Source organism: Hyla sarda, chromosome 1, assembly GCF_029499605.1.
Source record: "Hyla sarda isolate aHylSar1 chromosome 1, aHylSar1.hap1, whole genome shotgun sequence".
Classification (NCBI taxonomy): domain Eukaryota; kingdom Metazoa; phylum Chordata; class Amphibia; order Anura; family Hylidae; genus Hyla; species Hyla sarda.
In genome coordinates this window covers 302,370,114-302,395,671 of record NC_079189.1, presented here as the reverse complement: position 1 = coordinate 302,395,671, position 25,558 = coordinate 302,370,114, and the positions used below count along the sequence as shown (strand labels likewise).

Here is a 25,558-nt window from a genome sequence, read left to right as displayed (position 1 = left end):
CTTGGGGGCCATTCAACTGGCCCATGACGACCAATCCACTTTCCAGGAAACTGTTCATCTAGGAATGGTTGGACCTGACAAACATAATGTGGTGGTGCACCATCCAAGGTCCGAGCATTCCTAGATGAACAGTTTCCTGGAAAGTGGATTGATCGTCGTTGGCCAGTTGAAATTCCCAATAAGTTTGATGTGTCACGTGACCCTCTTCCTATTGAAAAAACAAAAGTTGGATTCAAAATGGCCGACTTCAAAATGGCCACCATGGTCACCACCCATCTTGAAAAGTTTCCCCCCTCACATATACTAATGTGCCACAAACAGGAAGTTAATATCACCAACCATTCCCATTTTATTAAGGTGTATCCATATAAATGGCCCAAAATCGTGATGTTAATGCACCCTTGGAGATATATGGAGAGGGCGTGTTGGCCGCCGCTGTGTTTCCGGGGAGAGCCACAGCCCCATACAGGAGATTGCAGTGTCCCGTTGATCTAAAACTTATCCCCATCCTGCGGATAAGGGATACATTTTTTAACGTGATACTTTTCCTTAAAAGGGGTACTCCACTGGAAAACTTTATTTATTTTTTTTTTTTTAAATCAACTGGTGCCAGAAAGTTTAACAGATTTGTAAATTACTTATAAGTTCATGATATGGACAGAGGTGTCAGACAGAAAAGAAATTCAAAAAGAAAATAACTATTTCTAGAGCATAGAGCAGCTGATAAGTACTGGAAGGATTAAGATTTGTAAAGAGATGTCATTTACAAATCTGTTTATTTTTCTGGCATCAGTTGATTTAACCTCTTAGGGATGGAGCCCATTATGACCCTAAGGACTGTAGCATTTTTTTCAAATCTGACCACTGTCACTTTAACCCCTTCAGGACAGAGCCCATTTTGGCCTTAAGGACCGGAGCGTTTTTTGCACATCTGACCACTGTCACTTTAAACATTAATAACTCTGGGATGCTTTTAGTTATCATTCTGATTCCGAGATTGTTTTTTCGTGACATATTCTACTTTAACATAGTGGTAAATTTTTGTCGATACTTGCATCCTTTCTTGGTGAAAAATCCGTAAATTTGATGAAAAATTTGAAAATTTAGCATTTTTCTAACTTTGAAGCTTTCTGCTTGTAAGGAAAATGGATATTACGAATACATTTTTTTTGGTTCACATTTCCAATATGTCTACTTTATGTTTGCATCATAAAATTTATGAGTTTTTACTTTTGGAAGACACCAGAGGGCTTCAAAGTTCCGCATCAATTTTCCGATTTTTCACAAAATTTTCAAACTCGCTATTTTTCAGGGACCAGTTCAGTTTTGAAGTGGATTTGAAGGGTCTTCATATTAGAAATACCACATAAATGACCCCTTTATAAAAACTACACCCCCCCAAAGTATTCAAAATGACATTCAGTAAGTGTTTTAACCCTTTAGGTGTTTCACACGAATAGCAGCAAAGTGAAGGAGAAAATTCACAATCTTCATTTTTTACACTCGCATGTTCTTGTAGACCCAATTTTTGAATTTTTACAAGGGGTAAAAGGACAAAATTTTTACTTGTATTTGTAGCCCAATTTCTCTCGAGTAAGGACATACCTCATATGTCTATGTAAAGTGTTCGGCGGGCGCAGTAGAGGGCTCAGAAGCGAAGGAGCGACAAGGGGATTTTGGAGAGTAAGTTTTTCTGAAATGGTTTTTGGGGGGCATGTTGCATTTAGGAAGCAAAAACCCCCCACATGGCATACCATTTTGGAAACTAGACCCCTCGGGGAATGTAACATGGGATAATGTGAACCTTAATACCCCACAGGTGTTTCACGACTTTTGCAAATGTAAAAAAAATATATATATTTTTACCTAAAATGCTTGTTTTCCCAAAAATTTTTAATTTTTAAAAAGGTTAATAGCAGAAAATACCCCTAAAAATTTGAAGCCCAATTTCTCCTGATTAAGAAAACACCCCATATGGGGGTGAAAAGTGCTCTGCTGGCGCACTACAGGTCTCGGAAGAGAAGGAGTCACATTTGGCTTTTTGAAAGCAAATTTTTCTCTGGGGGCATGCCGCATTTAGGAAGCCCCTATGGTGCCAGGACACCAAAAAAAACCCCACATGGCATACCATTTTGGAAACTAGACCCCTCGGGGAACGTAACAAGGGGTTAAGTGAACCTTTATACCCCACAGGTGTTTCACGACTTTTGCATATGTAAAAAAAAAATTTTTTTTTTTACCTAAAATGCTTGTTTTCCCAAAAATTTTACATTTTTTAAAAGGGTAAAAGCAGAAAATACCCCCCAAAATTTGTAACACAATTTCTCCCGAGTACAGAAATACCCCATATGTGACCCTACACTGTTACCTTGAAATACGACAGGACTCCAAAGTGAGAGCGCCATGCGCATTTGAGGCCTAAATTAGGGACTTGCATAGGGGTGGACATAGGGGTATTCTACGCCAGTGATTCCCAAACAGGGTGCCTCCAGCTGTTGCAAAACTCCCAGCATGCCTGGACAGTCAGTGGCTATCTGGCAATACTGGGAGTTGTTTTGCAACAGCTGGAGGCTCCGTTCTGGAAACAGTGGCGTACCAGACGTTTTTCATTTTTATTGGGGAGGGGAGGGGGGCTGTGTAGGGGTATGTGTTTTTTACGTTTTATTTTTTGTGGTAGTGTAGTGTCTTTAGGGTACAGTCGCACGGGCGGGGGTTCACAATAGTTTCTCGCTGGCAGTTTGAGCTGCAGCAGAAAGTTTGCGGCAGCTCAAACTTGCAGCCAGATACTTACTGTAATCCTCCGCCCATGTGAGTGTACCCTGTACGTTCACATTGGGGGGGGGGGGGGGACGGGGGACATCCAGCTGTTGCATAACTACAACTCCCAGCATGCCCGTTGGCTGTCGGTGACTGCTGAGAGTTGTAGTTTTGCAACAACTGTAGGCACACTGGTTATGTATCAATGAGTTTGTGACCTAACTCAGTGTTTCACAACCAGTGTGCCTCCAGCTGTTGCAAAACTGCAACTCCCAGCATGTACGGTGCATGGTGTACGGTGACTGCTGAGAGTTGTAGTTTGCTACAGCTGGAGGCACACCGGTCGTGAAACACTGAGTTAGGTAAAAAAAAAACTCTGAGTTTCAAAACCAGTGTGCCTTCAGCTGTTGCAAAACTACAACTCTCAGCAGTCACCGACAGCCAACGGGCATGCTGGGAGTTGTAGTTATGCAACCAGCAGATGCACCACTACAACTCCCAGCATGCACTTTAGCTGTTTGTGCAAGCTGGGAGTTGTAGTTATACAACAGCTGAAGGTACACTTTTCCATAGAAAAAAATGTGCCTCCAGCTGTTGCAAAACCATAAGTCCCAGCATGCCCATAAGGGAATGCTGGGAGTTGTGGTGGTCTGCCTCCTGCTGTTGCATAACTACAGCTCCCAGCATGCCCTTTTTGCATGCTGGGAGCTGTTGCTAAGCAACAGCAGGAGGCTGTCACTCGCCTCCAACGATCCAGCCGCGTGAGGTCAGTCCCGCCGCCGCTGCTGCTCCTGGGGCCCCGATCCCAACAGGGACGCCGGGGATCGGGGTCCCCAGCACCCGGGGTGCACGTCCCGCACCCGCTCACGTCCTCTGGAAGAGGGGCGGAGCGGGTTGTGGGAGTGACACCCGCAGCAGGCGCCCTGATTGGTCGGCCGGTAATCCGGCCGACGAATCAGGGCGATCGTGAGGTGGCACCAGTGTCACCTCACCCCTGCAGGCTCTGGCTGTTAGAGACAGCCCCGAACAGCCAGTAATTCCGGGTCACTGGAGACCCGATTGACCCGGAATCGCCGCAGATCGCTGGACTGAATTGTCCAGCGATCTGCGGCGATCGCCGACATGGAGGGACATAATGACCCCCCTGGGCGATATGCCGGGATGCCTGCTGAACGATTTCAGCAGGCATCCGGCTCCGGTCCCCAACCGGCTAGCGGTGGGGGCTGGAATTCCCATGGGCGTATGGATACGCCCTCGGTCCTTAAGGACTCGGGATGCAGGGCGTATCCATACGCCCTATGTCCTGAAGAGGTTAAGCATTAATAACTCTGGGATGCTTTTACTTATGAATTTGATTCAGAGATTGTTTGCTTGTTTTTTCGTGACAGTCTACTTTATGTTAGTGGTAAATTTTCGTCGATACAGTGCATAATGAAAGTATTCGGCCCCCTTGACCTTTTCGACCTTTTGCCACATTTCAGGCTTCAAACATAAAGATATAAAACTGTAATTTTTTGTGAATAATCAACAAGTGGGACACAATCATAAAGTGGAATGAAATTTATTGGATATTTCAAACTTTTTTTTAACAAAAAAGAAATAAAAAATTGGGCGTGCAAAATTATTCAGCACCCTTAAGTTAATACCGTATTTATCGGGGTATACCACGCACCGGCCTATAACACGCAAGGATTTTACCAAGGATATTTGGGTAAAAAAAGTTTTTTTCTCTCCCCCTGGCTATCGGCGCCGCTGCCCGTTCTGTCCCCCTGACTATCGGTGCCGGCGCCCCACTGCCGGCTCCGATAGCCAGGGGGAAAGAAGGGGCAGCGGCACCCATTGCCGGTGCCCCGTTGCCTCCCCCATCCCCGGTGGCATAATTACCTGTTGCCGGGGTCGGGTCCGTGCTGCTTCAGGCCTCCGGCGTGCGTCCCCTGCGTCGTTGCTATGCACTGCACGGCTATGCACCTCCGGGGATGGGGGGAGGCAACGGGGCAGCAGCGCCGGCAATGGGTTCCGCTGCCGCTTCTCTCCCCCTGGCTATCGGCGCCGGCAATGGGGCGCCGGTACCGATAGTCAGGGGGACAAAACGGGCAGCGGCGCCGATAGCCAGGGGGAGAGAAGGGCCGGCAGCAGGGCTCTAGACCCCAGGAAAGGCAGGGGGAGAGATGCGGCAGCGACGGCCTCTCTCCCCTGCCTTTCCTGGGGGTGTATCGGCGTATAACACGCACATAGACTTTAGGCAAAAAATTTTAGCCTAAAAAGTGCGTGTTATACGCCGATAAATACGGTACTTTGTAGCGCCACCTTTTGCTGCGATTACATCTGTAAGTCGCTTGGGGAATGTCTCTATCAGTTTTGCACATCGAGAGACTGACATTTTTGCCCATTTCTTCTTGGAAAACTGCTCGAGCTCAGTTAGGTTGGATGGAGAGCGTTTGTGAACAGCAGTTTTCAGTTCTTTCCACAGATTCTTGATTGGATTCAGGTCTGGACTTTGACTTGGCCATTCTAACACTTGGATATGTTTTTTGTGAACCATTCCATTGTAGATTTTGCTTTTATGTTTTGGATCATTGTCTTGTTGGAAGACAAATCTCCGTCCCAGTCTCAGGTCTTTTGCAGACTCTATCAGGTTTTCTTCCAGAATGGTCCTGTATTTGGCTTCATCCATCTTCCCATCAATTTTAACCATCTTCACTGTCCCTGCTGAAGAAAAGCAGGCCCAAACCATGATGCTGCCACCACCATGTTTGACAGTGGGGATGGTGTGTTCAGGGTGATGAGCTGTGTTGCTTTTACGCCAAACATAACATTTTGCATTGTTGCCAGAGCACCTTCTTCCACATGTTTGGTGTCTCCCAGGTGGCTTGTGGCAAACTTTAAACAACACTTTTTATGGATATCTTTAAGAAATGGCTTTCTTCTTGCCACTGTTCCATAAAGGCCAGATTTGTGCAGTATACGACTGATTGTTGTCCTATGGACAGTGTCTCCCACCTCAGCTGTAGATCTCTGCAGTTCATCCAAAGTGTTCATGGGTCTCTTGGCTGCATCTCTGATCAGTCTTCTCCTTGTATGACCTGAAAGTTTAGAGGGACGGCCAGGTCTTCGTAGATTTGCAGTGGTCTGCAGTGGTCTTGGGATGTTAAAAGCTTGGGAAATATTTTTCTATCCAAATCCGGCTTTAAACTTCTCCACAACAGTATCTCGGACCTGCCTGGTGTGTTCCTTGTTCTTCATGATGCTCTCTGCTCTTTTAGCGGACCTCTGAGACTATCACAGTGCAGGTGCATTTATACGGAGACTTGATTACACACAGATGGATTCTATTTATCATCATTAGTTATTTAGTGCAACATTGGATCATTCAGAGATCCTCACTGAACTTCTGGAGAGAGTTTGCTGCACTGAAAGTAAAGGGGCTGAATAATTTTGCACGCCCAATTTTTCTGTTTTTTATTTAACAAAGTTTGAAGTATCCTATAAATTTCGTTCCACTTCATGATTGTGTCCCACTTGTTGTTGATTCTTCTTCAAAAAATTTAAGTTTTATATCTTTGTTTAAAGCTTGAAATGTGGCAAAAGGTCGAAAAGTTCAAGGGGGCCGAATACTTACACTATGCACTGTATATATTCAGATGAAATGGTGTTACAAATTTTGGGGGGCTTTTTTACTATTACCCATTGTGAAAATGAAAAATTTGGGATAACACCAGCATTTTAGTGAAAACATTTAAAAATTTCATTTTCACATCCAACTTTAACGAAAATTCGTCAAACACCTGTGGAGTGTTTGAAACTACACCCCTCACGGAACATAAGGGGAATAGTGAGCCAAAAATGGGGTCACATGTGTATTTTTTTTTTTGTGTTTGTCAGAACCGCTGTAACGATCAGCAACCTCTGTGCAAATCACCTCAAATGTATATGGCGCTCTCACCCCTGAGTATGGGGTATTTCCGTACTCAGAAGAAATTGTGTTACAAATGTTGGGGGTCTTCTTTTCCCTTTTACATCTTGGGAAAATGAAGAGTATGGGGCAACACCAGCATGTTAGTGTAAACATTTTTCTTACAATAACATGCTGGTGTAGACCCCAACTTTACCTTTTCATAAGGGGTAATAGGAGAAAAAGCCCCCCAAAATTTGTAACACAATTTCTCCCAAGTACAGAAATACCCAATATGTGGCCCCAAACTGTTACCTTGAAATTCGACAGGGCTCTGAAGTGAGAGAGCGCCATGCGCATTTGAGGCCTAAATAAGGGATTTGCATAGGATGGACCCGGATGCAAGAATTAGTCTTGCCTCCGATACCAAAATTACCCTACGGCACTGTTTCCCAAACAGGGTGCCTCCATCTGTTGCAAAACTCCCAGCCTGCCAGGACAGTCAATGGCAATACTGGGAGTTGTTTTGCAAAAGCTGGAGGCTCCGTTTTGGAAACAGTGTCGTACGAGACATTTATTTTTTTATTTGTGTGTGTGTGTGTAACGGTGTAGGGGAGTGTGCATATGTAGTGCTTTTACTTTTTATTTTGTGTTAGTGTAGTGTTTTTACATTCACATGGGCGGGGGTTCACAGCGAGAGAAAATTAGCTGCATCTCAAACTTGTTAAACTCACTGTAAATCGCAAGTAATGCCCACCTGTGGATCTGAATAGCTATACCAGCGTTAACTGACCACATTGAAGCAAGTACCAGGAACACATGTTATTTTTTCTGTATCCAATGACAGCACCTTTTTCTGCATATTGCACTTTAACCAAGCCTTTGGGACTCTATGGATATCTATACAAATATGATCTATGGACTGCCTTTTGTGATCCAATAATAGACTTGAAAGTGCAATAACAAATATATATTTCTCTGACCGCTATAACAATTAATAGTGCAATATTAATAAGATATCTATGATGCAAAATTGTGGAGGACACTGAATAATGTGACTTAAGCCGCAGAGAGAGAAAAACATCAGATATGCTGTCTTGAACTGTCTAAGGTTGCCGGATTCATGCCATATATGGATGGTTTACATACATTTGGAGCTATATGACTTGATCTGTGGATACAGTATTACAAGTGTTGGATGTTTACATCTGCAAACTACCTGACTGTTCTGTCCTGGGAAATAGACTGCTATTGTATATAAATGTTTATTATGTGGACGACATGATGGCGGCATACTGAGATATGTTTTTCATACTACTTTCTATATACCTGGAGTTTTAATAGTGAATTGAATAAATGTTACATTTTAATCTCATTATCTCTTCAGTGCAATATTAATAATTTTAATGAGATCACCTGCAATATTGATGCGTTAAAGCGCAGATCAGTGCCCTATAAACCCCCCGTGTGAATGTTCCCTGTTCATTCACATGGGGGGGCGGGAGGAGGGGGCAAACCTCCAGCTGTTGCAAAACTACAACTCCCAGCATGCCCTTTGGCTGTCCGTGCATGCTGGGGGTTGTAGTTATGCAACAGCTGGAGGCACACTGGTTGCAAAACACAGAGTTTGTTACTTAACGCAGTGTTTCCAAAGGAGGAAGCGCAGTGTTTCCAAAGGGGGCAGCGGCAGTGAAGATCAGTGGTAAGTGATCTTCACTGCTGCCTTCTAGGAGTTGCCAAACTACAATTCCCAGCATGCCCAGACAGCCAAAGACCCCAATGCTAGGAATTGTAGTTTGGCAATTCCTGGAAGGCAGCACTGAAGATCACTTACCACTGATCTTCACTGCTGCCTCCGCCTCCTAACTGCCGGCGGCCCCACCTTGATCGCCGGTCCCTTAGTCCCATGGCACCATGTCCTTCTCCCCCCCCCCCCCCCCGCTCTGCCTGGACATCTAGGGGCGGGCAGAGCGGGGATTTCAACTTGAACCCCTCGCCCCCCACTGCCAATGGTCGGTCACTCCTGACCGACCAGTGGAAGGGGATAGGAGGAGGTGGCTCCCCTGCCACCTTGCTCCTATCCTTCAGGATGGTTGGAGCTGTCTCTGACAGCTCCGATCATCCCTATTTTCCGGCGATCGGGTCACCACAGACTAGTGCTGGGCGGTATACCGGTTCATACCGAATAGCGGTATGTTATTCCTGCACGATATGAATTTTTCCAATACCGCAATACCGGCCCCTCCTCCCTCGAATGAATGAATGAATGAATTATCAACCGCAGTGGATGTCCCCACATCGGGGAAATAATCATATGTTCTCCCCGTTCTCATTCATTTAACGCGCAGGAAGCGGGCAACTTAACCATTTAAAGCGCAGCTGGTGGCAACTTAACCATTTAAAGTGCAGTGGACAGCAACTTAACCATTTAAAGCACAGCAACTGGCTTCTCATTCATTTAAAGCACAGGGGGGTGGGGATACCGTTAAATACCGTGGAACCGCCATAACTTACAAAAATACTGCGATATACATTTTTGGTCATACTACCCAGCACTGCCACAGACCTGATCAGTCCGGAATCGCCGATCCGATCTCGGGACCCCCCCAGGGGTTGGCACAGGGCGGGGACTGGAATTCCCACGGGCGTACAGGTACAGGGATTGAAAAGCATAACTCTTTATTTTCACATCCACAGTCCCATATGAGGGCTTGTTTTTTGTGCGACCAGTTGTACTTTGTAATGACACCTATTTTACCATAAAATGTATGGCACAGCTAAAAATAATATTATTTGTGATGGGAAATTAAAAAGAAAACTAAAATTTTGGAGGGTTTTGTTCTGTGCATTTTACAGTAAAACTGACATGTTAGTCAAACTTTTTTTTTTTTTTAGCAAAACAAGTTTGTTTTAAATTTCCCTATTCGGACCTTTATAGCTTTATTTGTTCATATACAGAGCTGTATGAGTACTCATTTTTTTGCATTGTGATCTGTAGTTTTTATCTTTACCACATTTGTGTATATGGGCCTTTTGGTTTACTTATTATTCATAAAATCAACAATTTTGGGCTTTGGTATTTTTTATGTATATACGCTGTTCACCATACGGGATCATAGACACAATATTGTAACCTGTTAAGTAACATTGTAACACAACCTGTTAAGGACACAATTTGTGCTGCGGGTGGCCCACCTGGTGCAGATGCAGGTGATCAGTATTGATCACTGAATCTAAAGGGTTAATGCAGACATCAGCTTGATTGCTTGTGTCGGCCATTATCCATAAGGTCCCAGTTGCTGATAACAGCAGCCAGCTTGTTCCGACACAATGATTCTGGTACATGTACGTTACTGTGTGCTAAGTAGCACAAAATTTATGACAAAACCAAAAAGAAAATTTTTTGGGGAACAAAATTGAAAAAAAAAATGCCATTTTGTAATTTTTAGCCGCTTCTGTTTCTACGTAGTGAACTTTTCGGTAAAAATGACACCTTCTCTTTATTTTGTAGGTCCATAGGATTAAAATGATACCCAACATAAAAAATATCAAAGTCCAAAATTGCGTATTCGTGGTCATTTTGTATACCCTAAAAAAAATGTGTAGGTATGATTTTGTTTTACTTCTGTTAAAAAATTGCACAAAATTTAGTACATTTAAAATTTTTATTTTTCCGTATACGGGAATGTGAGAGGTCTCATTTCTTGTTATATGATCTGTAGTTTTTATCAGTATCATTTTTGTTTTGATGGGACATTTTGATTGCTTTTTACACATTTTTTTTAGGGTATACAAAATGACCACGAATACGCAATTTTGGACTTTGATATTTTTTATAGTTATGACATTTACACATGCGCCGATATCACATATGTATGTTTATTTTTGTTAACTTATTTTTTTTTTATGGAAAAGTCCTATAGGGGACTATTACATGCAATCCTGGATTGCATACACTGTTCAATGATATGCCATATCATAGCATTGATCAGTGTTATCTGTGCTGGATTGCTCCAGGCGGCTGAGGCTGCCTGGAGCATCAAGGAACAGATCGGATGGCGAGGAGGCAGGTAAGGGCCCTCCCGCCGTCATCTCAGCTGATCGGGACACCACATTTTTACCGTGGTGGTCCCGATCACCTCCGCTAAGCTGCAGGGAATTTTGATTTTAGACACTGCAATCAACTTTAATTGCGGCGTCTAAGGGGTTAATGCCGGGCATCACTGTGATCGGTGATTTCCAGTATTAGACTCGGGTCCCAGAGGCTGATAGCCGCTGGGTCGACCCTGCTATGACGCAGGGTCAACTCGTGAGACCGTGTCATAGCAAGCGCAGGGCATACAGGTGCATGTAGTTATTTTTTTTAAAGAAGATAAAATAAAACCAACATAAATTGGGTATCCTTGTAACAGTATGGGCCTACAGAATAAAGATAAGGTGTAAATTTTTACCGAAAAATGCACTGTATAGAAATGGAAGCCCACATAATTTTACAAAATGGCCGTTTTTTTTTTTATTTCATTCCACAAACAATGCTGCAGATTGTTATAAAGTAAGTGATGTCATTACAAAGTAGAATTGGTAACGCAAAAAACAAGCCCTTATATGGGTCTGTACTGTAGGTGCAAAATTGAAAGTGTTATGATTTTAAGGAAAAAAAACGAAAGCAGAAAAATTGTCTGAGTCCTTTAAAGGGGTACTCCGCCCCTAGACATCTTATCCCCTATCCAAAGGATAGGGGATAAGATGTCAGTATGCCGCGGTCCCGCTGCTGGGGACCCCTGGGATCCCCGATGCGGCACCGCGCTATCATTACAGCACAGAGCAAGTTCGCTCTGTGCGTAATGACTGGCAATACGGGGGACGGAGCAGCGTGACGTCATGGCGCCGCCCCTCGTGACATCACAGCCCGTCCCCTTAATGCAAGTCTATGGGAGGGGGCGTGACGACCGCCACGCCCCCTCCCATAGACTTGTATTGAAAGGGGGTGGGCCGTGACGTCACGAGGGGCGGAGCCGTGACGTAACTATGCTCCGGCCCCTGTACTGCTCATCATTACGTGCAGAGCGAACTCGCTCTGTGCTGTAATGATAGTGCGGTGCCGCAGCGGGGATCCCAGGGGTCCCCAGCAGCAGGACCGCGGCGATCTGACATCTTATCCCCTATCCTTTGGATAGGAGATAAGATGTCTAGGGGCGGAATACCCCTTTAAAGGGGTATTCCAGGAATTTTTTTTTTTATTTGACTATGCTACAGGGGCTGTAAAGTTACTGTAGTTCATAATATAGTGTCTCTATAGTGTGATTTTTTTCTCACAATTCTTATGTGATTTTCACCCCAATATTTATTTTTAACAGCATACAAAATGACTGTCTCAGATTTTTCCCAGGTTAAAATGCGTCCGAGACCTGACCTCACTAGTCAGCTGAAGACAGGGAGCCTGTCTGCTTCAATGGGTGGAGAGAGCAATCTGCAACTAATGCAACAGCTGTAGGCACCCTGATTGAAAACCACAGGTCTTTTGAATGGATGCAGCTCATTTATGGTTCAATGGATGGGGTGGCTGTGTGGGAGGAAGGAAATGGAATTGTGGGATTTGTAGGCAAAGAAGAAAACTCAAAAAGGAAATACCAGTTCACTAAAAGCTAGCCACAGTGTTATGGTAATCTCATAACATAGCCATTTAGCTGAAGACAAGCGCAGATCCTTCCTAACCATGTCCATTACTGTCTGGCAGGTACGTACTAAAATCAACTTATGGTGGATAACCCCTTTAAGGGGGTACTCCACTGGCCAGCATTCGGAAGCAAATGTTCCGAACGCTGTTTCGTTCTGCGGGGGTCGGCCACGTCCCTCTTGACATCATGGCCACACCCTCTCAATGCAAGTCAATGGAAGGGGGCGTGATGCCCCCTCCCATGGACCTGCATTTACTTCCGAATGCTGGTCAGTAAAGTACTCCTTTAATGCCAAAATTAGTCCTTAAGGGGTTAAAAAATATATATTACTTTTTAGATTTGCCACATTGCCATTCCACTGATCAGTAATAACTGTTATTTATTTGTATAGTCCAGGAGGTAGACAATACCAGTGCAGGGGTGTGGAAATTTAATAAAAAACTACTTGTCCACGTGTCTGAAACGGAGCAAAATCTACTTGTCCCTCATGACGAGCCACTTGTCCGGACCAATTTACGCTTTTACACTCATTATGTTTTAGGTTGTTAGTGGATCCAGCATGTCACCCAGCCTGAGGTTAGTGAATGTTAGGGTCCCATCCGATATGAGGCCACCTCCACGTGGTGGATGGGGGGGACAGGTTTTGATCAAAAAGGGCGCTAAGAGCCTCCATTTTGTTGACAGCAGCGTGCACCCCTGTATTGGGTTTAGGTGCTGGCTACATTTTTGTTTTTAATGTCCTTAAAACAAGTCCTAAAAGCATCCGCCAACTCCTGGACAGTCTGTGGTGCAACATGGCGTTGGTGGATGCAGACATGATGTCCCAGATGTCCTCAATCGGATTCAGGTCTGGGAAACGGGCGGGCCAGTCCATAGCATCAATGCCTTCCTCTTGGAGGAACTGCTGACACACTCCAGCCACATGAGGTCTAGCATTATCTTGCATAAGGAGGAACCCAGGGCCAACCGCACCAGCATATGGTTTCACAAGGGGTCTGAGGATCTCCTCTCTGTACCTAATGGCAGTCAGGCTACCTCTGGCAAGCACATGGAGGGCTGTGCAGCCCCCCCCCCCCCCCCCCCAAAGAAATGCCACCCCACACTATTATTGACCCATCGCCAAACCGGTCATGCTGGAGGATGTTGCAGGCAGCAGAAAATTCTCCACGGTGTCTACAGACTATGTCATGTCTTCACTCTTTTGCGAATTTGCCAATCTTGGTGTTCTCTGGCAAATGCAAAGCGTCCTGCACGGTGTTGGGCTGTAAGCACCTGTGGACGTTGGGCCCTCATACCACCCTCATGGAGTCTGTTTCTGACAGTTTGAGTGGACACATGCTAATTTGTGGCCTGCTGGAGGTCATTTTGAAGGGCTCTGGCAGTGCTCCTCCTTGCACACAAGGTAGCGGTCCTGCTGCTGGGTTGTTGCCCTCCACAGGCCTCCCTCCATGTCTCCTGATGTACTGGCCTGTCTCCTGGTAGCGCCTCCATGCTCTGGAGACAGACACAGCAAGCATTCTTGCCACAGCTCACATTGATGTGCCATCCTGGATGAGCTGCACTACCTGAGCCACTTGTGTGGGTTGTAGACTCAGTCTCATGATACCATGATACCACTAGAGTGAAAGCACCGCCAGCATTAAAAAGTGACCAAAACATCAGCCAGGAAGCATAGGAACTGAGAAGTGGTCTGTGGTCACTCCTTTATTGGGGTTGTCTTGCTAATTGCTTATAATTTCCACCTGTTGTTGTCTGTTCCATTTGCACAACAGCATGTGAAATTAATTGTCAATCAGTGTTGATTCCTGAGTGGACAGAGTGATTTCACAGAAGTGTGATTGACTTGGAGTTACATTGTGTGGTTTAAGTGTTCCCTTTATTTTTTTGAGCAGTGTGTGTGTGTGTGTGTGTGTGTGTATATATATATATATATATATATATATATATATATATATATATATAATCTGTGAAGTGAAATAGATAATTTTGCCAATTATTTGGTTTTTCTATTCTACGCTATTTACCTTGTGGTTAAGCTAACATGTTGTTTTGATACTTTAGGTCGGCCTGATTACAGCAATACCAGATTTGTATAGTTTCCGTCATGTTTTACTAATTAAAAAAAAAATTCTAAACTTTTTCGATTTTTTTTAATTGCCATTTTTTGACCCCTGCATGTCCCGGGCGTCGGGCGATAAGAATTCCACATCCCTGCAGTGGAGGGCAGCAGAGCGATGTGGAGATGGTGGCTGTCATCTGGACTCATCGGACCCCCAGAATTGTGCTGCAGGTGGTCCAATGAGTCAATGTTAATGATCCCCCATGGTAAACAGTGCAAGTGTAAAAAGAAAATCACCAGCACTGCAGATTTTTGGTTACAAAAAATGTATAAAAAGTGATCAAATGGTGCCGTCATAATAAATAACAATAACAGCTCAAAAATGACCCAATGACCCACATACAGCCCCATCTTGACTCATTGGACCCCTATATTTATGCTGCGGATGGCCCACCGGGTGCAGATGCAGGTGAGCAGTATTGATCACTGAATCTAAAGGGTTAATGCAGACATCAGCTTGATTGCTTGTGCCCGCCATTATCCATAAGGTCCCAGCTGCTGATAACAGCAGCCAGCTTGTTCCGACACGGCGATTGTGGTACTTGTACGTTACTGTATGCTAAGTACCATGGCACCCTTCAAGGGGTTAATAAACATGTTGAAAAGAAGGGACTCCAGTAATGAACCCTGCAGTACCTTATTTGTAAATGTCCCCCAACCAAAATAAGTTCTATTAAACCTACCCCTCTGCTTCCTATTACTAACACTCATTTACATATATCCTTCCCTAGTTTTTAGTGAAGAAGACAAGAAAATTGTTAGGCCAAGGCTACACTTTTTGTAGAGCTACAAGAATGATTTTAACTATTGATTGACTGTTGCAGTCCACAAGATTGCATAGAACTCTGTGAATTGCTTTGGACTATTAGGGTACGTTCCCACACGGCGTATTTTGCTGCATATTTGGTGCTGCGTATTTTCCTACCCATTGACTTCAACAGAGAAAATAAAATACGCAGCAGCAAATACGCCGTGTGGGAATGTACCCTTAATGTATCTTGACTGTCCAGAGCAGGAGCAAATTCCCATAGCAAACCTCTTCTGCTCTGGACAGTTCCTGACATGGACAGAGGTGTCCGCAAAGAGCACTGTGGTCAGACAGAAAAGACATATTCATAAAATAAAAAAAATTTAATGTTAGTGTACCCCTTTAACTAATATTAGACGTTTGTCAGACGTGGTGGAACTATGATCAATTTACAACATATGTGAATGGTGTTTTTAGGGTATACTGTACATTTGCAAAGCTGCAACATGTCCATCATCTTGTAGATTTTCACTTTGCTGTGCAGAAATTGGCAGAAAACTCCCTTAGGATTCATTCCCACGTGCAAGATTTAGAGCAAGTTTCCAGCAGCAGGTTTGCGCCATGACAGGTTTTCCGTCGCTGAAAAGCCTGCAGCAGATTGCATTGACTTCAATGTAATCTGCGGCGAATTTTCACCTGCATGTCATGATCAAACTTGATTGTGCTTTGAGGAAGCTAATTGGCGACAATCCGACCAGCCTGCATGACGGCCAGAGGTTCCCTACCTGCCACTTTGTTGTCCGATCTTCTTCCTGCGGTCTAGGGAAGCAGAGCGCTGATAACACTGATCAATGTGATGCTATAGCATAGCATTGTTCAGTGTTTGCCGGTAATTGTTCCATGTAGCAGAGCTTGACAGATTTGTTAATCTAGTATCCAGGGAAAAAAAAGTTAGGAGCCAGGATGCAAAATGTCACATGATGCAACGGGACGTTATGTGACATTATATGATTAGTCATTAGTGTCCCCCTCATCTCTCCCCTCTCCATTTGTCACAGTCATTAGTGTCCCCTAATCTCTCCCCTATGCCTGGCACTAAAAAACTGCACTCCAACTATCCCGGAACAACCCATCCACCCTCCTCAGAAATTAAACAATGTTAAAAACATATGAATATCCATACAATCGAGGCTTTTTTGTTTAATTTTGAGCTCGCATTTTGTGACGTTGGTGGGCGGAGTCTTGCGTCGCTGCTCTGAGGCTGGAGTTTACGTCAGGAAGGAAGACAGCGCAGCACCAACAGGCATATAAACAATAGTGAAACCACAAAAAAGAAAAACGGCTTGTTACGTTACCCACCCCAAAATGTGCATGAAGCTGTATTACTATGGATGTTTCTTAAAATTAAGTTATTAGTTATATAATTAATTTTTTTCTATAATTAACATTAATGTAGTAGCTTTGTTTCATGATGCAGAACAAGAACAGTTGTTATAGTGGGTGTTAATATCATTTTCTGCAGACGTATGCACTTTCTGTAAGCCAGGTTGGACCTGGAATACATATGCCACTATTAAATGAAGATGCAACTTTTTTTCTTCACAAATAGCGACTATCACATTTTATGAATACATGACCGCTGTAAAGTAAAAATAAAAAAATTACTACGTAATAAAAATGAATACGTAATTAAGTAATTAAAAATCTAAAAGTTGCAGCATGTATAGAAAAGGCTCACAAGTATGTGCAACTTTTTTACGCAAAAAAAAAAAACCTACTACGAAGCTTGATAAATCTCCTTCCAGATTTCTTCAACTGGCGTTCCAGTGTACAGCAGGGATGTCTTCTGTTGGTACATCAGTGTCACGTGATGGTCACAACCATTCAGCAGCCATATTGTGACACTCTGTACTCCTGAGTATGGAGCGTTACCACAGAAGCTGCTTATTGGCTGCAGAAGTCACCTGAATTCTGCTGCTCCTATAGTACTAGAGCGCCGACCACATGCAGAGCAAGGGAGCAGTGCAGGAAAGGAGGCAGGTGTAAGTAAAACTTGGACTGAAAAATTTTTAAACATTTTTTTACAAACAAATGCTAGTAAATGTGAGTAAGCCCCTTCCCTAATAAAAGTTTAAATCCCTCCCTTTTCCCATTTTTTCAAATAAAATAATGTAAACAAAAACAAACATAAACATATTTATCGCCTTGTTGTAAATCCTCGACCTATTGAAATATAATGTTAATGAAACGGTATTATGAATGGCATTCACAAGGCATTAAAGGGGTACTCCGGTGGAAAACTTTTTATTTTTTTTAATCAACTGGTGCCAGAAAGTTAAACAGATTTGTAAATTAATTCGAGTAGAATACAGACATAGCGCACATCTACAATCTTGTATAATGATCTGATTGCTTCTCAGCACAATATCAAAAACTAACAGGTTGTTAGTATACATTTTTGATTAAAAAGTACAAGCCCACTCGCCACGTCAAGGCCACCTATTCAGAGTGGGTCCCTAACGTCCCTAGCATAAAATGGCGTAGCAGCGGGCGGCGACCACCACCGCCGCGACACAGGTGCCCACGGGGGGGGGGGGGGGGGTAGCGACCCACTGGCAGAGAGGCCACAATGCCTCTCAAACCAGTCTATAGGCCGCACCCGCCCGCAGACACAGAGCCACGGCAGCAACGGACGCCACCCCGCACCACGCCAGTGTGAACAAGGTGTAATGGCTCACTTACCTTGCTCTCCCAGTCAGACTGGGAGGCTGCTAGGAGTGAAATGGCCCTAGTGTGGCTAATTACCACATATATAGGTTTGGGCTGAGGGGGTGGGGAAGAGTGCAACACATGTTCAAAAAAAAAAAAAAGAAAGGATAGAAATCACAATATGAATTTGAGTAGAATACAGACATAGCGCACATCTACAATCTTGTATAATGATCTGATTGCTTCTCAGCACAATATCAAAAACTAACAGGTTGTTAGTATACATTTTTGATCAAAAAGTACCAGCCCACTCGCCACGTCAAGGCCACCTAACCAGAGTGGGTCCCTAACGTCCCTAGCATAAAATGGCGTAGCACCGGGCGGCGACCACCACCGCCGCGACACAGGTGCTCACAGGGGGGGGGGGGAGCGACCCACTGGCAGAGAGGCCCCAAGCCTCTCAAACCAGTCAATAGGCCGCACCCGCCCGCAGACACAGCGCCACGGCAGCAACGGACGCCACCCCGCACCACACCAGTGTGAACAAGGTGTAATTTGTTAGATTTGTAAATTACTTCTATTAAAATAAAATCTTTATCCTTCCAGTAATTATTAGCTGCTATATACTACAGAGAAAGTTCTTTTCTTTTCTTTTTGGATTTCTTTTTTTTCCCCGTCCACGGTGCTGTCTGTTCACACCACTGTCCGTATCGGGAACTGTCCAGAACAGGAGCAACTCCCCATAGCAAACCTATGCTGCACTGGACAGTTCCTGATACAGAGGTGTCAGCAGAGAGCACTGTGGACAGAAAAAAAAAGAAATCCAAAAACAAAAGAACTTTCTCTGTAAAACAGCCGCTAATAAGTACTGGAAGGATAAAGATTTTAATTAGAAGTAATTTACAAATCTGTTTAACTTTCTAGTACCAGTTGATTAAAGGAAAAAAAAAAGTTTTCCACTGGAGTACCCTTTTAACTTTGTCGCCTTAAGGACGCAGGGTTTTTGCATTTTCGTTTTTTCTTCCTTACCTTTTAAAAATCATAACCCTTTAAATTTTTCACCTAAAAATCCATATTATGGCTTATTTTTTGCATCACCAATTCTACTTTGCAGTGACATCAGTCATTTTACCCAAAAATCCACGGTAATACGGAGAAAAAAAATAATTGTGCGACAAAATAGAAGAAAAACGCCATTTTGTAATTTTGGGGGCTTCTGTTTCTACGCAGTGCATATTTTGGTAAAAATGACACCTTATCTCTATTCTGTAGGTCCATACGGGTAAAATGATACCCTACTTATATAGGTTTGATTTTGTCACACTTCTGGAAAAAAAATCATAACTACATGCAGGAAATTTTATACGTTTAAAAATGTCATCTTCTGACCCCTATAACTTTTTTATTTTTCCACGTACAGGGCGGTATGAGGGCTAATTTTTTGCGCCGTGATCTGAAGTTATGTATTCCAAAATAGCACCCATAACTACTACAACTCGTCCCACAAAAAAACACAGCTATGATGATAGAAAATAAAAAATCAATTATGGCATTTTTTGTACCCCAAAATGGTTGCTAGAAAACAGCAGCATGCCCTGCAAAATCTCATATAGCAACATAAAAAGAAAAAAGTTATGACTACTGGAAAGATTTTTTTAACCGACTGTAAAGGTAAAATTAGTTTTGTTACTACTAAGGGTTACAATGGACTATATTTACTTGTGTGTCAACTATATTTATTTGAGACACACACACTTAAAATCTACAATAAAAAAAATGACTTTTTCAGGAGAGTTTTTGCAATTTTAACGTGACTGTTTAAAATTCTGGCATGGTTTTTTGCCACAAATTACACCAGAGTTGTGGCACCTTTGCAATAGCAAATCTTTTTAGACAGAAACCAGGGGACCCTCCTCTAAAATGTCTGTATTCCCCTTACAAAAGGTTCACCATTTTTGTTGTACAATTATGTATATATAATGTTTGCTATGAAATGTTGTGCCATTTAAAATAATTTTGGTCATTTGTTGGCTGCCTATCTTGTGAGGCTTTATATATATATATATATATGTTTTTTTTTTTTTTTTTTCTTGCAGTTACGTGACAGAAACATGTTTCAGACTATCAGACAACTTAAAAGCAATCACATATGTAAAAAAGGTAAAATGTAGCTCCAATGTTGCGGCCACTTATATGAAGAATGTATATAGTACAGTACTGTGCACTATTATTCTCAGTCACGTTACGTTTGAACTTTGCACTGGATCACCAAGCGCCTATTCACCCCACTTCCCACAGCTTAAAACTATGCATTAGGAGATCCATCACTGTAAAATCACATTACCCTATGTATCATGCTGGAGACCAAATGAAATCACATATGCAGCAAATCCTGTACATGTTAACACACCTTAAAGCAATAGATGAACACGATAAAGATATAAACTGGTCTAGTTATATAATTATTATTTTCTCAGTCTCCTTATAACATTTAAACCTAAACATTTATTAATCTTAAGATTAGTAATTGCAGTGGTCCAAGATGGACACAATCCAACCAGTTTTTCAAGTAGTTGTAAACTCCTCCTATAGAAGGTGTTTAGATATGACCATCCCTGATCCTTGTGCTACCTGTGAAACCAGTCAGGTTGAAGATTTTATATTTGCCCTGGGACAGAAAGGGACATTCTCTTGGCTAACAGTGAACTGTAAGTAACATTACTTGCTTAACACTAGATAAGCGTAGAGTCTGCTTAAAGTACACTAACAAGGGTGTGCTTCAAAAGGATTTATCGTTCTGTTTTGCCTGTGTTTGTATATGTTTGGATTGTATTTCTGTTTAAATACTGATTTTAGTCACTTAAGGGTAAACAGTGTGGTTAAAGCAGTTTGTGTATGGTACATTGACTTAAGTATGTGTGCTTGGCAATTTCTGTGTTTAAATCAAAAAGGAGACATTCCAGCATATGGAATCCAATAATGATTTAGTTGTTTTTTTATTCCATTACTATTATAAAATGCTACCCTTTTTTCCCATATTTGCTATTGTTAGTGACCATTTTAATGAATGTTAATAGACTAAAAGTAAACAATGAGTGCGCGATTATCAGCAAAGGTTTGTCTTTGATCTGATATCTCCTTTTCAATGTACAATATAAAATAGAGAAATTCATAGTACATTGGTTGTTCCTCCTCAAAGGTCATTTTGCAGGTACAAGAAAATTATTGCATGTGCATAGCCATTCACTTGAACAGAATTGATAGCGTTCCAGTCTGTAGGACAAAGGTACATGACCAAACTGATTCTTAAAGGCAAACAATAGCTAGCATTGAAATCTAATCATTTGTTAACCTTCGTATACATATTTTTGTGAATCAGCTAGTGAATGTATTTATTTTTTTTCCGTAAGAATACAGTTGAGTGATATGGAGTGGATATTGCATACTTTTATTGTTAATATTACAGGGCATGTTACTGCTGTGTATGCTACTATATATCAAACCTTTTTATTTAATTTTTTTACATAAAGACATAAATAAATAAAAACAACTAATGAAAAAAAGTAGTCTGCATGTCTGTTCAATAATACACTATTACCATATTCAGGACCTGTATCCTGTTCATATGCGTGAGACCTTAGTCTCTTGCAACACTTTTCTGTATTAAATCTTTTGTGAGTTTTTCTTTTGCAATCTGTGAGTGATCTTTCAAGTTAAATTTACATCGACTTTGGTTTACACCTTTAACTGTTATGTCTTCTCACCACATCCCAAGTCATTTGGGTCACACAGCTTGCACAAAGAAATGCTGTTGTAATTTGTTTGCTATAGTTGCAAAATTCCTTTTTTATTTAGATTATTTTAACCAAATAGATAAATGTTCAGGCTTCATTTCGTTAAGGATATACAAATACTAGGAAAAATGTGATAGGCAGAGGCATATTGGGTGTTTAATGATTATGGCATATTGAATCAATGGTGGTATAAGTATTCATATTTATATCACCATTCTCATAATCAGATCTTTATTATAAATGTCTCTTGACAATGCACACTTGTACAGTACACTGGTTCCTCTTAATACATTCTTATTGTATTGTTTTCTTGTGTAATTATATAAAATAGAATGGTATTTGAACCATATGCCATATTTATGATTGACTTTTAACACACTTTGAAGTTTAAATGATATTTAGCCTTCAAATATGTCATAATGAGCGTGTCGTCTATAGATTTTATACAAAGTCTCATATATTTCATAAAGTCTTGTATATAATTTGATACACTCTCTAAGGAGATCAGAACAGTGCTATGTGGAAATGAATGGGCACAGAATTCAGCAGAGTGCTTCTACCCCTTCATTTTAGCAACCTGTAACAGGTCAGAATTTTGTTAAAAGGATATTTTTTCCTTTAGGGTAGGGTCACACGTGCGTTATTTTGCTGCATATTTTCTGCAGCTAACTTTGCTACCCATTGACGTCAGTCAATAGGAAAATACGCAGCAGCAAATAGCAGCAAAATAGGGCACGTGTGACCCTACCCTTTACTGACAAAACTGTGCTGATAAAAAAAAACTGTTGATAAAAGGAAGTGTAACTTATTTATAAAAGTTTACTAATGCTTTTTCCCCCCTGAAAAGGCCTGGGGAACTATGCCAAGCAGTTTTGGACTGGTTTATCTAACAGCTACCAGTGAAATTTATTTTGGGGCCCACTCTACAGTTGCACGCACATATTACCTGACCCCTGTTTTCCATACACTTCAGTGGAAAGATGGCTGCATTTACATGCCCTTTAAAGTATGTGGAGATTTTAGCAGGTGGCAGTTGGTGGATGGGATCATTCACCCCCCCCCAGTAAAGAACAGCTGGGGACAGAACCAGGTGGTAAGGGCTCTGTGTGTGTAGGGAGGGGTCCATATGTGCTAGGAGCTGTTTAAGTCGGTAACATTAAAGACCAAATGTAGTATGAATCTTTTGAAGGAAGGGGATACATAACTTGTAGGAGTTCTGTGGAGGGCAGCAATTAAAAATGAAGGTAGCGGGGGCTCAGAAGTTGCAATGGGCTTTGTGAGTTGAGCCAGTGACATGTATTGGTGTTCAGGGGGTCTGTTAAGGAAGGAGAATACAGGATATGGCGTGGTTTGTGTAGGGGCCTGGCTTGGCTTTTTGGCATGGACCTAAATTTGGACCTAAAAACAAGACTATATTAAGGTAGTGTAAATCCAGCCTAACGGTAAATTGCTAGTTTGTGAAAGAAAATACTCTGTTTATTATATGGACACATTTTTGAGATGCCATTCCCTGCTTCCTGTCTATATATGGTGCAGCATGCAGGAAGTGGAGGCCCGCTCCTGATTTGGGCTTAAGTGATTCCCTTGTTCCCCTGTAGGTCAGTCTGAGCTTGATGCCAAGTACAACTTGGCAGTGTTAAGTAGCCCACACCATATCTCCCAACAGGCACACACCTTCATAGGAGATAAATCCCTTCAGTCATTCCTTATATTTAAAAAAATAATAATAATAATAATAATAAAAATAAAAAAAAAATATTTTGTACTTTCAGAAAATCTGCACCCTTTATTTAGTTAATGTAGTAAACTTTAATTTTGTTCTTCGCTGCTTTTTTTTAATGCTTTTGACATTGATATCCTGTTATGTAGCTTTTTTTTTTTCCTTGCAGAGTGTCATTATGAGGCTATCCTTCATCAAGTTAGAGGGCATTCTCCTTCTCAGTGTGGGTTTTGCTGGACTTTTGTTTATCATGCATGGAAATAAAAATGGAGATGAACCACTCACTTTGGAAAAAGAGGAACATAAGCCTGCTAATCCATCCCGCCTTACTGTTGCCTCAGCTGAATTAAAAAAACTAGAGTGGCTTCCAAGTTGCCAGGAGAACAAGTCAATGCAAAGTATTGAAGGTTTTTCAAAACTACCTACACATATTAAGGATTTCCTGAGGTATAGGCATTGCAAGAGCTTTCCACAGATCCTTAACTTGCCAAATAAATGTGGAGGTGTAGCAGAATCTAAAAATGTCTTTCTTCTATTTGCCATAAAATCTTCACCAGGTAACTATGAAAGGAGAGCTATTATACGCCAAACATGGGGGGAAGAAACCAGTTATGGAGGTGCTCATGTGAAAAGAATTTTTCTCTCTGGCACTTCAAACAATGAACGCGAAGACCGACATTTAAGACAGCTTCTTAAAATTGAGAGCCAAACATTTGCAGATATCCTACAGTGGGACTTTCATGATACATTTTTTAACCTAACACTAAAACAGTTCCTGTTTCATATGTGGCTAGATGAGTACTGTCCAGGAGCAAACTTCATTTTTAATGGAGATGATGATGTCTTTGTCAACACCTTTAATGCAGTCACCTATCTACGTGATCATAAAGCAGACAGGCACCTGTTTGTAGGTCAGCTTATAGCCAATGTTGGACCTATTCGTGAAGCTGGGAGCAAATATTATGTACCTGTGCAAGTAACTGCTTCTGACTCATACCCAATGTACTGTGGAGGTGGAGGGATTCTCATGTCAAGATATACTAGCCATGTCATCCACAATAAATCTCAGGACATCCCGCTGTTCCCTATTGATGATGTTTATCTAGGCATGTGTTTGGAAAAGGCTGGCCTTGTCCCAGCTTCTCATATGGGCATGAGTACAGTGGGGGTTCATGTACCCTCTGCCAAACTGGATTCATTTAATCCTTGTTATTATAGAGAACTTTTAATGGTGCATCGTTTTATACCATATCAAATGTTAGTTATGTGGAAGGCAATTCAAGATCCTCACCTAGATTGTGGCCAGAAATTGTCCCTTTTTTAGGTGCACAATAAAAGTGAACTAATGATGGAGAAAAGGAAGAACCATTTAACATATGTTATGTTTGCCAAACAGATGTTTGTATATTTTCTCAATATGGAATTTGTGATGGAAAAGCTGTATTTATGTCAAATATGTTAATTTATTTTTGTTTTTCATTAAAAAGAATGGACAAAACTTTCTTTGATCATAAATGATACAATTTAAGACTTTACTGGCTATGGGTCAAAAGAGTAACTTACGTAATGCACAATTCTGATAACTTAACATTTACTTATGGCAGGGGTCATATTAAAAATAAGTCATACTCTTCTAAAGTTTGTTTGGTCTGGGTGCCGATACCCCCACTGATTTCAAGAACAAATGAGGAGAAACACTGAGCTAAGCGCTAATCTCCCTGTCTCTCTACTAGCTGCAAAAAATACAGACTATATAGAAAGTCTATGGGTCCATCTCCTGTAATAATAAATAACATTTTGTCTGGTTGCCCCCCTTCCAACACCCTCCTCTCTACTGTCATTTCATCCATGTAAAGTCAAAAGGCTTTGTCCTTCAACAGTAGTAGGCTGTGGTTGCATTTTACTTCACTGAGATGAGACATCCTCTCTTGCTAGTTGATTATGAAGTGCTACGCAAAAAAAATCACTTTACAGAATAACTGTTTATTAGTTAGGATTTCTACATCCTTGGACATTTCTTTCCTATCACCCGAGCAGGTGACTTTTTCATACATTTAGTCCTGTATCGGGCAAGCAGGGCGGGAAGACTTCTCCCTTTATTTTATAATGCAGGCGCTCGGGGTGTATGGATTGGGCTCATG

At 42.0% G+C, this 25,558-nt stretch overlaps 1 protein-coding gene across 7 annotated transcripts in view; it reads left to right on the top strand.

The window, feature by feature from the left end:
- The window catches only part of LOC130305983 (N-acetyllactosaminide beta-1,3-N-acetylglucosaminyltransferase 3-like), a 39,730-nt gene extending 14,798 nt beyond the window's left edge, over positions 1–24,932 (top strand). For 5 of the 7 annotated variants that reach the window (XM_056552056.1, XM_056552059.1, XM_056552055.1 and 2 more), the window contains exons 2-3: positions 20,000–20,063; positions 23,587–24,932. In XM_056552056.1, coding sequence (XP_056408031.1) covers positions 20,000–20,063; positions 23,587–24,741 — 1,219 coding nt within the window. In that variant the 3' untranslated portion in view covers positions 24,742–24,932. Of the gene's footprint in view, positions 1–19,999; positions 20,064–20,495; positions 20,612–23,586 lie in introns of all 7 variants that reach the window. The other 2 variants (XM_056552060.1, XM_056552061.1) reach the window with 2 other exon arrangements.
- Positions 24,933–25,558: the final 626 nt, after the last annotated feature.